The 17,957-nt window shown below is 43.9% G+C and overlaps 1 protein-coding gene across 20 annotated transcripts in view; it reads right to left on the bottom strand.

Moving 5' to 3' along the window:
* The window catches only part of RBFOX1 (RNA binding fox-1 homolog 1), a 1,664,339-nt gene that overhangs the window by 505,620 nt on the left and 1,140,762 nt on the right, over positions 1-17,957 (bottom strand). The window contains exon 1 of one of the 20 annotated variants that reach the window (XM_053276059.1): positions 9,638-9,963. The exons of the other annotated variants lie outside the window; for them this stretch is intronic. Within the exon in view, the coding sequence (XP_053132034.1) occupies positions 9,638-9,655 (18 nt within the window). The 5' untranslated portion in view covers positions 9,656-9,963. Of the gene's footprint in view, positions 1-9,637; positions 9,964-17,957 lie in introns of those variants that run through there. 20 annotated transcript variants of the gene reach the window in all.

The raw sequence follows: 17,957 nt of genomic DNA, 5'->3' as shown, positions 1-17,957 counted from the left end.
AACAAAACTGCATTAGCCTTTTTTTGCAGTGGCAACACAACATAGGAAGCTGCCATATACTGAGTCAGACCATTGGTCCATCTAACTTAGTATTGTCTACACAGACTGGCAGCGGCTTCTCCAAGGTTGCAGGCAGGAGTCTCTCTCAGCCCTATCTTGGGGATGCTACCAGAGAGGGAACTTGGAAGCTTCTGGTCTTCCCAAAGAAGCTCCATCGCCTGAGGGGAATCTCTTACAGTGCTCACACTTCTATTATCCCATTCATCTGCAACCAGGGCAGACCCTGCTTAGCAAAGGGGATAAGTCAGGCTTGCTACCACAAGACCAGCTCTCCTTTTCTAACGCTAGCTCATGGTCAGTCTAGGATTGACTTCAATCTCAACCTCATTCCACTCTCTTTTCATTGCGATGAAATGAACACAGAGGGGTCCCCAGTTAAAATTAAAATTAAAGGAAGCCAGCATGGTGTAGTGCTTAGAATGCTGGACTAGGACCGGGGAGACCCGAGTTCAAATCTCCATTCAGCCATGATACTTGCTGGGTGACTGAGCCAGTCACTTCTCTCTCAGCCTAACCTACTCCACACGGTTGTTGTGAGGAGAAACTTAACTATATACACCGCTCTAGGCTCCGTGAAGGAAGAGCAGAATATAAATGTTAAAACAAACAAACAAACAAACAAGTGCTACGTGCACTACTCTTTTTTCATACGGAGGTGTATCGTTCTAGTGGTAGAAAGCTTTTTCCTCTCATTCAAAACAACTGAAAGTTATAACTCGTGTTGGAGCTCCTTCAGTCATAGCCTACAGGTGGCTACCATTATTTCCCACACTGCACTGTGGGGAAACATGGTAGCCCCCACTGGCATCCACCATTTTATTTTATTTTTTAATTTTATTTCTATACCACCCTTCCAAAATTTCCTCACACGGCCCCAGAACGAAACCTGATCCAAGGCATATTTTCAACATGGTGGCCGCGAGCAATGTTCCCTGAGACAGGGGTTCCCAGGAGTTGTTGACTACAACTCCCCAAATTCCCAGCGAAAGGTCATTGCCTCAGGGGATGTTGGGAGTTGCAGTCCATCACATGTAGGAATCCCTCTTACAGGGAGCACTCTTCACCAGGAAGCCACATCCACAGGAGGCACGGCCCCTTCTTTTACACTTTGAATTGCTTCAGAAGTGTGCTTGGGTGTGTGCATGTGCATGCGCAGGGAGATATGTTCGTGTATATGTAAGCTTCTCTGCTGTTCTACAGCTAAGCTCCTTCCTCACTCTGAAAACACATAGCAATAAGAAAACAAGCAGTATTCACTGCAAAATGAATTCAGTTCTGAGTGAGAAATCGTACAAATTGAGTGGTTCTCAAAACAAAAAGACATAGAACGATAACACGAAGAAGACAATTGTAGACACCCCTATGGGGCATACAGGAATGCCTCCAAAGAATAGTGATGGAGATCCTGCATTTCCAGGATGAAGTTCCACTAGCAAGTTGCTCATGCAGGAGTGTGTCAACCACAGCACACCTCATTTGCACAAAGGTGCTACCGCACAACCATACAAATCTGCAAATCCCTGGTCTTTAGCGCAACTGAATTAAACATCTTATGCTGCCCTGCTTGTCCCACAAGTGTTCCGATGCTCTGGAAGTCAGCTTGAGTGACTGGTTTGGGCTTCTCAAAGATCAGCTCCCTCACCTGCATCACACACTTTTTACCAACCCAAGGGGAAATGCAGAAAGGAATCCGGGATGGGGTGTGTGTGTGTGTGTGTGTGTGTGTGTGTGTGTGTGATTTCGGTCTAAAGGGGAAGGGACTAATCATAAGTCCACTGGGCACACCCAAGCCTGTAAAGTAGCTCTTTGATCCTGACCTTGGTTATTTCCTCATAAAGATGGGCCAATTCCTCCAAGTCTGAATTTGCTAGTGGTCCAAACTAAATGGATTAAGGAAGTCTCATATACACATCTGAAATTAGTCCTTGTTTAATTTTATCTGGAGCAATAAATAATCTACACAAGTTGCCTGCGAGGTCCTTTCAAATGTTTAATGATCTCACTGGCATGCAAAAAGCCCAAGAGAGCCAAGAAAGAAATAGACACGGCAACTAGACTCACTACTTTTGGAGTTTGACATTCACTCTAGATCCTTTCCCAGACAGTCTATGGATATAGAATGGATGGGATCATGTATCCCCAGATGCGATACATTCATTGTGAGGTCCACAAGAACCCCCAGACAGACCCCTCTATCCGTGCCATCAGGATCCCTGAAAAGGCAGAGCGTCCAGCTGTGTACAGAAAGCTTGTAGGCATGTACAAATCTATGCATGAGGGCTCTTTCAGACTGTACAATGAACACATGGAGGTCAGGTGTACATGCTCGGACTCCTCCTCCTCCACAACAACAACACTCATTTAAGTAAGATCTGAAGGGCTTACATCCATGTCAGCTGTGTACACTGCTCTTGCTTTAGACGGGACCATGAAACAGAAGCTCTGTCCACTTGTTCTCTCTCATGAGTTCAGCAAATGCTTGAGCGGCAAGAATGACCATGCCTTCTGCCCACACCTATCTGACCTCAGTGTACCAGCAAGCTGCACACCCTCGTGTCCAAATATCTAGACCAGTGGTTCCCAACCAGGGTTCCTCCAGACATTGCTGAACTACAACTCCCATCATTCCCAGCCACAATTTATTGTGGCTGGGGACAGTGTTGTCTCTAATTTTTTTTCCACCTATGTGCAGAATGAGTGTAGTTCTAGGCGGCAGTATCAAGGCAGTGTGTGCACATGTGCATTCAGAGTGGGATCTTCCTGATTAAACCTGAGCGGGATCTAAAATTAACTGAGCGGACATAAGTATATGTATAGTATAAAAAGTATAACAAACCACTTGCGCATGCCTTAGAGGGAACACTGGCTGGGGATGATGGGAGTTGTAGTTCAGTAACATCTGGAGATATCCTGGTTGGGAACCACTGGTCTAAACCAGGGATTCTAAACATTGGGTGCCCAGATGTTATTGGACTTCAGCTCCCATAATCCCCAGCCCCAGTGGCCTTTGGTTGGGGATTATGGGAGTTGAAGTCCAATAACATCTGGGGACCCAATGTTTAGAATACCTGGTCTAGACTGTACTCTTCAGGTCCCCCCCCCCCCCCGCTTTCTAGACTATCTGTCTGATTGAAACGTTGTGGCAAGACCTGAAGTGAGCTGTTCATGCACAGAAGCCATCGAATGTCACTGATCTGAAGCAATCTCATATGGAAGAATGGGCCAAGATTCCTCCAAGCCGAGGTGAGAGACTGGTCGCCGGTTACAAGAAATGTTTATTTGCAGTTATTGCTGCTCAACATATTGCCACCAGTTACTGAATGCAGTACTTTTCCACAGAAGGATGTTTTTTGTTGAATCTTTACGTTGGGTAGAGATGTGCATGAAATGAATTTTTCGATTCGTTTCAAATTAGAATCCAATTTTAATATGGTTGAAAAACCCGATTCGGATTTGAATTGAGTATGAATCAAGTTAAACCTGTTTTGGCACCTCTTAAAATGAATCGGGGTGGCTGAAGGGTTTGAAAACGGTGCCCAACAGCTCTTGATTTGAATTAGAATTGAATTTCAAAAATGTATTTATTTTATTTATTAGATTTATTTATTTATTTGATTTCTATACCGCCCTTCCAAAAATGGCTCAATTAGAAAATTCAATTCTAATTCAAATTGAATTGCCTTTTAAGGGGTGATTCAATTTGAATGCAATCACCCAGATTATAGTCAAATTTTAAAATTCAGATTGATTTGCACCCTCCTAGTGTTGGGTGAATATGAAGAATATATTCTTTTTGACTGAGTTACTTATTCAATGGGGTTGCCTTTCTCTCATCAACTTAGAATCTAACCATGTTTTGAATAAGGATTCTGCAAACATACAGACCATCCTAGGAGGTTCACAAACGTCTCTTCAGCACCGTATGAGAACTAGGTTCCTCCATGCAGTTGGGAACTCTGGACAATCACAGCCCACTTCAGGAGCATGGCCGGGGTGGCACGAGGTCTTGCTTGAGGCGGGGTGCCAAATGCTGCCATGCCCAAGACCCTGATGGAGACCAGCTCCCATGCAGAGTGGATTTTTGCAAGAAATTATCTAAGTTGTGTTACAAATAATGTTATATTGGGAACCAAATACATAACTCCAAACCAGCTAGGTACCTGAGCACGTTAATAGTGCCTAAGTGTAGAAGGATGTCCTTGTTGGCACTTTTTAATGCTCTCCTGTCAGCAGTTCTGGAGGGTCAGTGGTTAGAGTGCTGGACTAGGACCAGGAAGACCCAAGTTCAAATCCCCATTCAGCCATGATACAGCTGGGTGACTCTGGGCCAGTCACTTCTCTCTCAGCCTAACCTACTTCACAGGGTTGTTGTGAAAGAGAAACTCAAGTATGTAGTACACTGCTCTGGGCTCCTTGGAGGAAGAGTGGGATATAAACGCAATAATGAGGAGGAGGAGGAGGAGGAGGAGGAGGAGGAGGAGGAGGAGGAGGAGGAGGAGGAGGAGGAGGAGGAGGAGAAGTGGATTCCTTATGAGGAATGGGTTATGCCTGTGCGTAGATGGAGCAGTTGAGTCTATAGCTCGGGTTTTATTGTACTGTACTTTCCCTCAAGATTCTCATACTTTTCTTCCAGCTCCTTTACTAAGAACTTTTCCAGGCTGCTCAGATGAGTTGTTTGTTTGCTTTCTTCTTGCCGACCATGATTCTGATGTTACATATAATATAGCCAAATTTTGTGTGGTGGCGAAGAGAACCAGACTCTGTTACTTAATCCAATTATTATACTTGAGGATGAAGTGTTTATTCTTGCTCTTTTTAAAAAAATCTGTCCACTTTGCATTGCTGGTCACAAACCGAAATAAAACTAAACTGAACTGGACTGACATTTGCAAGTTTTGAGTAGGGTGTAGGGGGCAGGAAGGTTGCCAGCAGCCTCTTAGGTTTGCCTTGAGGTTCTTGCAAGATCCACAAGGAGTGTGAGGAGAGGTGCTCCCGGCAAAGCTTGCAAGGGTCAGATCTGTCCCAATCGATGTCTGTGTGTGTGGCGGGGTGAGAGATCTTGCTGGGTTGCTGCTGGGTTGATACCACACCCCTTGTGACAACGACCTAATCTCACCTCATGAAAGGGCGGCCCTTGAGCACAGCTAGTAACCTGTGTCGGAGGGGTGTGGCCAGAGGGTGCAACTTCCCTGATGTGTTCCTTGGGGCAATGCATGAGCAGGAACAAGCAAACGGGAATGTGCTGTGCACATTGTAATGATCTGTTGTGCCAACACCAGGGTTCCCAACCGATCATCCTCAAGATGTAGATGAACTACAACTCCCATCATCTAGGGATGTGCAAATCGATTCAAATTTGAATCAATTCAGCTTGAATCTGGGTGATTTGAGGGATTTGAATTCAAATCAAACCACCCCTTAAAAGGACAATTCTATTTGGATTTGAATCTAATTTTTGAAATTCGATTCAAGTTAAATTCAAGAGCTGTTGGATATCTTTTTGAAACCATCCAGGCCCCCTGATTGGTCAAAAAGGTGCCCAAACAGGGTCAAATTGATTAAAATTCAATTTGAATTAGAAGTGAGTTTTTGAACCAGATTCGATTTTGATTCAAATTTGAAATAAATTTTCAGAATTTGATTCAAATTCAAAACAAATTGGAAAATTTGTTTCATGCACATTTCTACCATTATTCCCAGCAGGCTTGCCAACATCCCCCTGCCCCAATTTGGGACACGAGGCAGGGAGTATTCTTGCATAATTGGGAGGCAGAGTGTTGTATGTGTTTGTACCACTTTGAACTTAAACTACAGTATAAGTTACAACTTGGATTGCTTCTCCCCTGCTTACTGATATAACCATAGGCAGCCAAATGGATGTGATGTAATTTTGTTTTGTAGAAAGAGAAGCATTGTTAGCCAGTAAAAAAATAGGCTTCACACGTGAGCACTATCCAGTAGTTATCATTCGCATGATTTTCATGATCCTGATACTTGGAAAATTGTAAGTTAGTCAATAATTGGTGGCTGTTAATGTTCATGTTTTTGTTAATGTCCCCGATACGGGACTGTTGTCAACCCTAAGCCTGCAGTGCATGAGAACCTTAGAGAGTACCGTGATAAGGAGGAAAAAGGGGAAGGAGTTCGGACTCATTAATTATTTCATTATTAGTGGAAACAACTCGTTTGAACTAAGCCATAGGTTCCCATTAGCTGAAAATAAGGGACAAATTGAAACCCATAAGGGACAGACAATTTTGGGCTTAAAAGAAGGGACGTTCCTGCTGATAAGGCTACTGTAGATAACCTGAATCCCCAGACACAATTTATTGTGGCTGGATATGATGGGAGTTCAGAAACATCTGGGGAGTCACAGGTTGGGAACCCCTGTCCAAGTTTGGAACACACTAAAATATGGTCGGTCCCATAGTCCCAGAAATGAGGGAAAATAAGCACGATCCCTTCTCCAACTAGGGATCAAACCTTATAATAGACTTTAGGGAATGCTCTAGGAAACAATTTGATCCATAGGGCTGGTTTTGAATTTTGCACACGCTTGGATACAGCTGGCCAAATTCACAAGAGAACATTCATATCAGAGCAGAAAGGAAGTTTTAACCAAGCCTTTCTAAAATTGTCATATTGGGCATTCCAGAAGCACATTCATTTCCTAACTCTGCCTCAAGAAATGCCCAGAGAGAATAGGTAGGTGTTTCTGTACTTTGCCCAATCACAAGAATTACCCACATTTCTGTATTTACTTGAGAATACTGCAGAAAACAACCTAGAGCATATACTGTACAAGATTAACAACTTTATTTCCTGAAATAACGTAATGCTGTATTGATTTATAATGGAGAGCCCCAATTGTTGATGAAAAATAGAAAAAAAGCATTATTCCTGGATCACAGCACAATCCTGAATTGTAAAGCATAGACAGACCTTCATAGTTGGGGGGTGGGGGCGGTGAGAGTCATAAACTGGAGAAAGTTAAAGCATCAAATGGGCATAAAATAAGGAGCAAATAATCCAGAAAGAGATTACCTTTTTGCATTGCTAAGGGTTGAGAAAAGTAATATACACCTAAAAGAATCAACTCAATTTTCCCAGGAGCCAGGCACTTGAAAAAATATTAATATTATTGACTAGCAGGGATATAATTATATTAAATACTGAAGTTAGTGTCCGTGTGGAGTCTTTCATATCAGGCTGTTTCATGGATTTCCACATTATACTTTCAATGGAGTGAAGATCTCTATTCGCTGAAAGAATTGCACACTCAGAGAGAGGCTCAAAGATTTATATATTAGAGATCCACAAATCTGAAAATTACTACTGTGCCACAAATACAATTAGATTATAATTATTAGCTGCTTGTGTTGGACATATCTCTCCCGCCGATTTCTGGGACTGGGGGCCAACCACATTCAAGGATAATGAAACCTTTTTAATTCCCAGCATGCAATCAAGTAATCTGATTTTGAGACGTTGTTGTTGTTGATAATAAATAATAATAATAATAATAATAATAATAATAATAATAATGGTTTATATACCAGCAAAGCCAAATTAATATCAGGGAATGGTGCTTAGGACCCAAGCTGGAGGTCAGAGAGGGGGTGGGGTAGGGGTGGGAAAAAGAATAATAATAAAATGATAGCAACCCTCTTCACATTGATGAATGCTGCTAATAAAAATCTGAACCACCATAAAATACTGGTCAAAAAGAAGAAAATAGAAATTGAAAGAGTTGGCTTTTCGAGGTCAAAGATTAATTACTAAGAAAGCAGGTCAGTGAGTTCTCTGAGCCCAGGAGGGTATCCCATCATCCGCTGCTTATTCTTGTTCATTGGGTTATAACAAGCAGGGGTATCAAGAAATGGCTGGGGAGAAAAAGTTAATAAATACTATGAAATACACCCCTTCTCTGAACTGCAGATAATAAAGGCTGAATGCTGCTACCTGTAATTAAAAGTTCGAAGTTTTATAATCAGCAAGATTGTATGTGGCCAAAAGATATTTGCACATACAAGCTCCAGGCCTGAAAGAAGGAAGGTTGTTTTTCCTCATCAATTCTGTCCAGATGCAACGGAAATTCAACTCCTTTCCCTTTTACTTCTCAAGTCTAATGAATCTAAATGAGATCGGGAGGGGGATGAGGTTTAGGATCCCATTTTGTGTCGTTTCAAAATGCAAAATCAGAACAATTTGCCCAAGGAAGAGGAGGGAAATACACCACTCTATAGATAGCCTGTGTCACAATCTTTACTGAAATAAATAGTCACACAGTGACTGGGACTCTTCCCCAAAGCAGGAGAACGGAGTGAGAAAATCAGCCGTAATCCACAATGTGTCTCAGTTTGGGAAGTGCACGAATAGATATTACTGGTGGAAACTAAGCTGAGTGAGTCTGCCGGGGAAAGGGACAGTCAGAAATAATCAGCCTTGCTGATTGGCGAAGCTCCTGAAAGCGCGACACAGGTCAAGGAACAGAAATAAGTCCTGGAAACGCCAGCACATGATGCCTTTTGTACATTTGTGACAAGTTACAACAATTTGTCTCGGGGTCAACATAAATTAGAATGCACCAGTAAAGAGAAGGGGGGTACGTATGGGACTCCCAATCGTTTTAGAGAAAAGCAAAGATTTTACCGAAAGAAAGGGAGAGGAAAAGAAAGGACGGCAGGCACTTAACACAATACGTTCAGCAGTTTAAAGCACGGCTGTCAAATCCGCCCAGAGTATTCTACCCAAGAATGCACACTCTTTCTTCTCAAGTATTTTGCCATCATTTGGGCTGCTTAAAACATGCCTGCCTTCACTTGCTTAAATAAACACAAGCACTTGATTTATCAGGCTAATCCGTCCCCATATTTGACCACCTGTGTTCATCACAATGTAACCTCATTCCAGGTCCCGAAGCTGAGCAGGATTTGGAATTTAAAAGTGTGTAGGGAAAAGAACACCGAACGCAGAACTGCCTAGGTCTGCTTTATGGCCATTTATGCTGCTCATTTACTGGAAGCATCATTGGCTAGGATAAGCAACGGGATTGCAGCAACCACCGACACCCGGTCTCAAGTTGTGAGATTCACAAGTTCCAGAATGACCAGTCATTCATCCAGAAAGCAATTTTTCTGTCGCCAAAAGGGATGCAGGCTAAACTCTCGATGCCTGCAGAAAATCTCAGACACACTAGCTGGTAACAATCCTTTTGAAAAGACCCACGCACATGCACACACACACACACACACACACACACACACACGACAGACATGAGAGCAGCATTTTAATACAAAGCCTGAGTATTCAGGAGGAAAAGCAGAATGTAAGATTGAAGAAACCAGCTTGTTTAAACTCCCACTGGCCATACGGCGACGCACCCCGTCCATGCAAAGTAGGCAAAGGCAACTACCCTGCAGTACAGCCAGCATTTAACACATTCGAAAGATATGCCCTGGTCACTCCCAGCCCAGCCTCAGACCCACAAGCCCGAAGTACATTTAGTAATCATCACGATCATCATCATCATAAAGAAAAAGAGAGAGAGAGAATGTCATGAAGAGACACTACCTACCCACAAATACATCATCATCTTGAAAGGGAAACAATTCAAGGGTTCTGTCAGCAAACAGAAGTCTCCTTTACTTCACTAAGTATGTCTGGAAGGATTAAAAAAAAGAAAAAGAAACTGGACCCAGAGGGGTTGGGTTGGTTGGTTGGTTTTCCCTAAAAAGGAGAAAAGAAGAAGAAGAATCTTGCCTTTTTTCTGTCAAGTCCTTACAGTTTTCTTCTTTTGCTTATACAAGTCTGTTTGTTTGTTTGATTATGAGAATAGCGCTCGTTCACGTTCAGTGGCTTTTTCTGTGCGAGAAGTGATGGCTTCGGCCCTTCGGGCTGTCTCCCCCCCCCTTGTTTTCCTCTTCCGTTCCCCCCCTTCCTAACTCTGCCTGTCCTTTCTTGACTGTCAAGCTTGCTTAGGTAACAATTCTTGGTGTGTCTGTTTAATGAGCAGATCCGTGCACTAAAAGGCAGCCAACTACAGTGAGAGCGAGAGAGCGAGAGAGCGGGAGAGAAATAATAATTAAATAACTAGGGAAGACACCACTTCCTACGAACGGGCCGGGGCTGAAGAAATGTCAAGAAAGATTTCTTAAAACGCCTTGAAGAACAACGGGGGTGAAAAAAGAGAGTCAAGCGAGTGATCCTGGTGATATTCGAGCCATTACCTTTTGTGCAAAAGGGAACCTGTCTTTTAAAAAAAAGAAAGAAAAGAAAAGCTCACATTTCTGACTTTTAAAAAAGAAAAAAATCAAAGCAATGATCCCATGGAAGAGAGAGTGTGCAGTGCTCCGGCTTCCCCCCTTTATCTCTTTAAATGTACTTCAGATAAAAGCCGCATCTAGGCAGGTCAAGGCCTTCCCAATCTTATTACTCAAACGCAAGAGTGTTCAACATACTTTTCTACAGCCATCTACCGACTTCATGGTGCTATTGCCACTGCTGTTTTAAACCCTGCTGAGAGAGAGACCTGGCCGTCTGTGGAACAGGGAAATGTACTTGGCTTCTCTCTCAAAAGTCATGATTGAGGGAAGGGAGCTTCCTAGAATAAACAGATTTTTGTATATATGTATTTACAAAATGGGATTTTAAAACTCAAAGACAGGGTGGCCGATAGTTGCAACATTTTAAGTGGGAGAAAGATTGCAACCATCTGGTGGGGTGTGTGGGTTTTTTTAGCACACGCTGTTTTGAGAAGGTACAACTTTGCCAGCTTCTCTGCCTCAAGTGTTACAACTTTGACCCAAGGCAAGATATTAACCATTATATCAAAAACACAATTAATTCATTGGCTGACTCTGCAACAAATGATCTCCTTTACGAGGCACAGCACGGCGATGGGTTGGTTTCTTATGGAAGATTCTCAAAACCACCATCTTCCTACACTGGGATTCTAAGGGAGGTGAGGTATGTGCGGAATCTATAGCATAGCCTTTTGCAAGAGCAAAGAGATAGGCAACACTTAAACTATTGGCATGTATTGATTATACACTGGCAAGAAATAATGTATTGAAAGGGGTAGTGAAGTGGCACACTCATCGCCAGAGATGGAAATAGTCACTTGGGCAGACTTGAAAGCAACTATAGCAAGCATCGGACATTCATGCAGACAGACACAAACATAGAAAGCACTATTGTGCACTGGCAGAGACTCTTTTATCTGCTGTATGCTATGCTCTTTTCCTCCGCAATAGCCTGCCTGGAACTGATGTAAACATTAACTTTTGTGCTCATTCTCCTGCATAAAGATGTATTACATGGGGGGCTCCCGGGGGGAGGGCTATGAGCCCTCCAACCTCCCCACATTGCAGCCATGCTATTGGTTCCCCATCTGAGGATTGCTGGCTTGAAGCCGACATGTTCTCATCTCAGTGATGTGCCCACTGCAGAAGAGGAAAGAAGGAGGTGAAGACCCTCTTCTCTGCTCCTGATTGGCCGGCTATGTATGTTCTCAGGACCCCACCGTCCCCTCAGCCTGGCTTAATTAGCACTGAGTACATATGAACAGCCCTGCTGGATCATGCCCAAGGACCATCTAGTCCAGCATCCTGTTTCACACAATGGCCCACCAGATACCACTGGAAGCCTACAGGCAGGAGTTGAGGGCATGCCCTCTCTCTTTCTGTGACTCCCCTGCAACTGGTACTCAGAGGCATCCTGCCTTTGAGGCTGGAGGTGGCCTATAGCCCTCCAACTAGTAGCCGTTGATCGACCTCTCCTCCATGAAGTTATCCAAACCCCTCTTCAAGCCATCCAGGTTGTTGGCTGTCACCACATCTTGTGGCAGAGAATTCCACAAGTTGATTATGCTTTGTGTGAAAAAGTACCTGCGTTGGAGAGGAGAGCTGGTCTTGTGGTAGCAAGCATGACTTGCCCCCATAGCTAAGCAGAGTCTGCCCTGGTTGCATCTGAATGGGAGACTAGAAGTGTGAGCACTGGAAGATATTCCCCTCGGGGGATGGAGCCACTCTGGGAAGAGCAGAAGGTTCCAAGTTCCCTCCCTGGCAGCATCTCCAAGATAGTGCTGGGAGAGACTCCTGCCTGCAACCTTGGAGAAACTGCGGCCAGTCTGTGTAGACAATATTGAGCTAGATGGACCAATGACCAGACTCAGTATATAGCAGCATCCTATGTTTCTTATCTATGTACGAAACCTAACTGTTCTATAACTTGTGAGCATACTTATCAGTCCAGTATGATCTTATAATAATAATGACAAATATAAACTTTATTAGCTACCTTATAACAAATTGTTTTCTGAACTTTCACAACTGACATAGCGATGGAGCATTAGCATGCACATACATTTCCACTGATGTACACTGGAAACCAGAGGTTTAACTGCCACCTGAAGGAGGAGGCTGAATTCTGAAGAAAGATAACTATCAAAACTCACACTGACACCTATGCATAAATGGCCACCACCTCAGCGAAAGACATAACAGGGAGAAAACAGATGAAACAAATTGTTGGGGCAAGTACTGGCAAACAGGGTCAGTATTGGCCCAATAGAGAACACTGAAGCAGATTCAACACTAAAGACGCTTCCAAAAAGGTTGGTCTAGCAGTGGTTAGTTCACAAAACTGGACCTGAAATCACAATTCAGCCCTCACTTGTTTGAATGAACCACAGTTGGCCTGAACCAGGTTTCTGAATTATAATGGGGAAGTGCAGTTAATTAAAACTGAAAGTGGAAGTATGCACTCTCACCCCCCACCCCCCCACTCAGCCAGCCAATCAGATCCTCAGTATTGGCTGGAAGGGAAGGGAGCAGGAAGTAAGTCCAAAGACCTGGAACATTCCGAGATGGTGATTTTTAGAACCGTCCGGACAATGGTTTTCCCCTGTGACACTCTACGGATGCGAAAGCTGGACTTTGAAGAAGCAAGATAGAAAACGTATTGACGCTTTTGAACTTTGGTGCTGGAGAATACTTTTAAGGATACCATGGAGAGCCTGGGGAAAAACCAAATGGATCCTAGAACAAATCAGTCCAGAATTTTCACTCGAGGCACAAATGACCACGCTCAAACTAGCATACTGCGCACACATTATGTGAAGACCCAGCTCCCTTGAGAAGCCCGTAATGCTGGGAAAAGTAGATGGAAAGAGCATGGTGGATGGACTAGATCAGAGATTCTCAATGTTGGGTCCTCAGATGTTGTTGAACTTCAGCTCCCATAATCCCCAACGAAACGGGGCTGGGGATTATGGGAGTTGAAGTCCAATAACAACTGGGGATCCAACAATGAGAATCCCTGGACTAGATTACAACAGCAATGAATGTACCACTGAGAGACCTTAAAGGCCAAGATTAAGATAGCTCATCCTGGAGAGAATCTATCTTTGTGGTCGCTAAGAGTCGACACTGATTTGACGGCACTCAATCAATCAATCAATCAATCAATCAATCAATCAATCAATCAAACCACAGGAAGGCAAGTGTGCATCCACATATCGCTCAGCTTTAAGTCAATTTCCCTGTGAGCTATCGGGGGAGAACTCCATTCACGATTCAGGTTTTTCATTACACATCAGAACGTATTCCGATTTATGGCCAAGGTCGAAACAAGTCAACTTTTTGTGTCATTTGTTTCTGGCAAATTCAAAATATCTGTAACTCACAGTAGGGAAAGGAAAGGTTGTGCTATCGCGTCAGTGTCAACTCCTGGTGACCGCAGAGCACTGTGGTTTTCTTGGCAGAATACTGGAGGGGTTTACCATTGCCTTCTCCTGCGCAGAATGAGATGATGCCTTTCAGCACCTTCCTATATGACTGCTGCCCAACATAGGAGTTTTCCATATTGTGGAAAACACACCAGCAGGGATTCAAACCAACAGCCTCCTGCTCTCTAGGCAGGTTGTTTCCCCGCTGAACCATTAGTACTAGACCCCTAATTCTGGAGCTCCAAAATGCCCACATATAAGCCATGGTTTCAATTACTGTCTGTCCTGGAGAATGGTGTCTTCTCTCCCCCTGTGGATTTAGCAGTCCAACCTGTTCACTTTTAATGATGACTCTTCGACTCAGTGTGTCTGCTGCTCCGTGGATTAGATTACCCCATATTAACTTAGATAATAATGCATTTCCAAATAGCACATTAGAAGGAATTAGATTCCAGTGGTTAAACTGAAAATAAATTTTCTGATAGCGCCTTAGTGAATTAGATTCTGTGAGCCTCAGGAGTGTGTATGAGACTCCAGAAGTTTCGAAGGGAGGGTAAAGATGTTATTAATACGATAAAAAGAGTGTGCACACTTATAGCACATAAATCATTTTCACATCAAAATTCCCCTGTTTTTGGAGCAGAGAGGCTCTACAGACAGCATATAAAACTTCACTGAACTGCACCTCGGGGTTGTGTCAACTAATTATTTCTGTATTTGAAATTCTGTTCATTATGAAATTGATTACTCCAATCAATTTTTTACATCTTATTCCCTGAAACAAATCAAGTGACATTCTCCAGTGGTGCTACCCATTCAAAAAATTACAAAGCTTTCTTCTGTCATGGTGAAGTTTAGTTTGGGACAGGATATGCTGCCCACCCCCACCCCCCAACTAGATCTGACTCATGGACTTCCAAGAGCAGAAGTGCCCCTCTGGCAAACACACATGGTGAAGCATCTCTTGATTGGACTATACCATGTCAGGTGGCTGTTGATAGATTGCACATTGGAATCCTTCAGAGGAGAGCTGGTCTTGTGCTAGCAAGCATGACTTGTCCCCTTAGCTAAGCAGGGTCCACCCTGGTTGCATATGAAAGGGAAACTAGAAGTGCGAGCACTGGAAGATATTCCCTTTAGGGGATGGAGCCACTCTGGGAAGAGCATCTACATTACAAGTTCCCTCCCTGGCAGCAACTCCAAGATAGGGCTGAGAGAGATTCCTGCCTGCAACCTTGGAGAAGCTGCTGCCAGTCTGGGTAGACAATACTGAGCTAGATGGACCAATGACCAGACTCAGTATATGGCAGCTCCCTATTTTCCTAATGCTTATATGAGTAACAAACATCTCTGCACAGAGAAAACTAGGATGTGCAATGCTCTAGATCAGGGGTTCTCAACTTGTGGTCCTCCAGACATTGCTGAACTACAATGCCCATCATCCTCAGCCATAAGAAACATCAGCTGCGAATGATGGGAATTGAAGTTCAGCAACATCTGGAGGACCACAGATGACTAGATGACTACATCCTTAGTCCTAACACACTTGTTTTCTACCTATGGGGATTGTGTGTTTTTTCCATTTTGAAGGGGAGTTTTTCCAATTTGTGATCCAGGGAGGCATTCCAACATGAGACCTCTCGCCATCAAACGGAACGTGTACAGCTGGGTAATGCAGGCATCAGCTTAATATGCCACTCAGTGCCACATTTTAAGACACTTCAAGCATTCTTTTACTCAGGAAGTTGTACTTGAGGCTTCATGCGGGAAATAAAGCGAGGTGCTGCTATTTCTCAAGGCAGCTGGGGCAATCTCTGCTTGTTGTGGGGCCTTTGGTTCTTCTCAATAGTCGGGGCTCCATGCCGGAGACAAGAGCGATGGCTCGCCTAGCGAATGTGGTCATGAAGTTTGAGTCCATTGCTCACAGCACAGAGCCCTGGTAACGGAGGACCGACACGCCACAGAAAGGGGGGTCACAAACCCGGGAGCTGCGGTCACCACTTCACTGGCAGCTTTCCTGAGTGGGCTGGTCTGGTCACGATTCCTGCTGCTCCTTTTGTGTCGATTTGAATACAAGGCCATCCTGAGATATTGCTCGGAGGTCTTCAGCCTTGGAAGTTTGCAAATGGCTTCATTTGTTCCGGAAGGCGAGTCTTTCTCCCTCGGACGACACGTCCCGTCACCTCTGTGCTGGAGCTTCCAAAAGAGCACTTGAAGCAGAATTGATGCCAAGCCAGCTTGAAACAGCCTTCGAACCTCACTGCTGCGGCTCACTGGCTCATGAACACCCCGGCCATTTCATGTCAGCTCTGTTTTTGTCTGTGTTAATCGATTCTAGCCTAGATAATTAGTTTCCAGTTCTACCTTTTACAGGGAGAATGAAACAAACAAACAAACAAAAACCGCCCAATGGATTCTCAAATCTTGGAGGTGGGAAACAAATGTGCTGGGGGAAAGAGTAGTGATCAAGTGATAAAGTTAATTTGGGATGCAGAGTATTTTCTGCTTCCTGTTATTTAACACGTCCCTTCTTCTTTCCTACTACTACTACTAGCTACGCTGTGGGGAAAGGACTTAGGAACATGGGAAGCTGACAGATACGGAGTCAGACCATTGGTCTATTTAGCTCACTATTGTATACACAGACTGGCAACAGCTTCTTCAAGGTTGCAGGCAGGAATCTCTCTCAGCCCTATCTTGGAATTGGAACGTTCCCCTTCTCGTAATCAGGTTAGTCAACCTGTATGTCATTTATGCAATGCTCCTGCATAGGAATAGGGAGGGAAGACGCGACCAAGAGGTTCCCGCAGATGAGACAGTAAATCTCTTCTGGAAAAGTTTGTATGGTTATGTGCAAAAAGGCAAGAGTATCTCTTCTAAACAGCAATGGGACAAATTGTGGAAATGGACGTTGGACATAAACCCACCCCCCCATTACCTGATGTGCCTTGTAATCCCCCACCCCCGAGTTACAGTACTACCTGCATATACTTCATAACCTTGTGGGTTTCCAAATCCTTGTGTGTAAATCTTTGTAGATATATCATGTACAAACAACCACTTTGTATATAATTGTGCTTTGGCAACGTACTGTATGCTTTGGTGGTTTGTTGGTTCAATTAAAAAATCTTGTCCTATCTTGGAGATGCTGCCAGGGAGGGAACTTGGAACCTTCTTCATGCAAGCACGAAGATGGCTCTTCCCAGACCAGCTCCATCCCCTAAGGTAGGCCTGCTCATCTATGGCCCCTCTGCTGTTTTTGGACTACCACTCCCATAATCCCCAGTAGTCTCCCATTCAAATGCCAACCAGGGACAACTCTGCTTAGCAAAGGGGACAATTCATGTTTGCTACCGCAAGACCAGCTCTCCCCCTCTAGGCTGCTGTTCATAAATGAGAAGTGGGCATAGGGGTGTGTGTGGGTGTGGGTGTGATGTATGTATAATCCCACTAGTTGGTTATGCATAATTATCTATCTATCTATCTATCTATCTATCTATCTATCTATCTATCTACCTATTTTTATTTTACATTTGATATCCCGCTCTTCTTCCAAGGAGCCCAGAGTGGTGTACTACATACTTACGTTTCTCCTCACAACAACCCTGTGAAGAAAGTTAGGCTGAGGGAGAAGGGACTGGCCCAGAGTCACTCATGGGAAGTCTCATGGCTGAATGGGGATTTGAACTCGGGTCTCCCCGGTCCTAGTCCAGCAACTCTAGCCACTATACCACACTGGCTCTACTTTGAAGAAGTACTTCCTTTTCCTCTCCTCATACCTACTGCCTGCTGTTGTTCTGACAGCATAAGGTAGCTCTTTATAGCCCAGCAAAAAGGTAGTATATCTAAAAGCGCATTTCCAATAAATTTGCCATGGGTTTCCAGCCAAGAGCGGCAGGAGCGGAATGCCCATTCATTCCATCATGTCTTCACAAAGAACATTCTGTAGACACTCTACAGTGGGACGTCATTAGTGTCTCCATTGAAAGGCAGGACGGTTCCCAAGCTCCCCTTGTTTTCTTGACCTAACAAGTATTTTGTTTTTATCCATTGTTTCCCTCGGAGAAACCCGAGTTTCTAAGCATGAGCTGTCTTTCAATCACATGCCAGGGGAGTTCTCCCAGCCCCGAGAATGAGAGTGAAGATGTTAAGAACAATGTGTAGGGAC

The sequence above is a fragment of the Hemicordylus capensis genome, chromosome 13 (genome assembly GCF_027244095.1).
Source record: "Hemicordylus capensis ecotype Gifberg chromosome 13, rHemCap1.1.pri, whole genome shotgun sequence".
NCBI classification, from domain to species: Eukaryota; Metazoa; Chordata; class Lepidosauria; order Squamata; family Cordylidae; genus Hemicordylus; species Hemicordylus capensis.
Note: the sequence above shows the minus strand (reverse complement) of the source record. Positions and strands in the feature narration are given on the sequence as shown.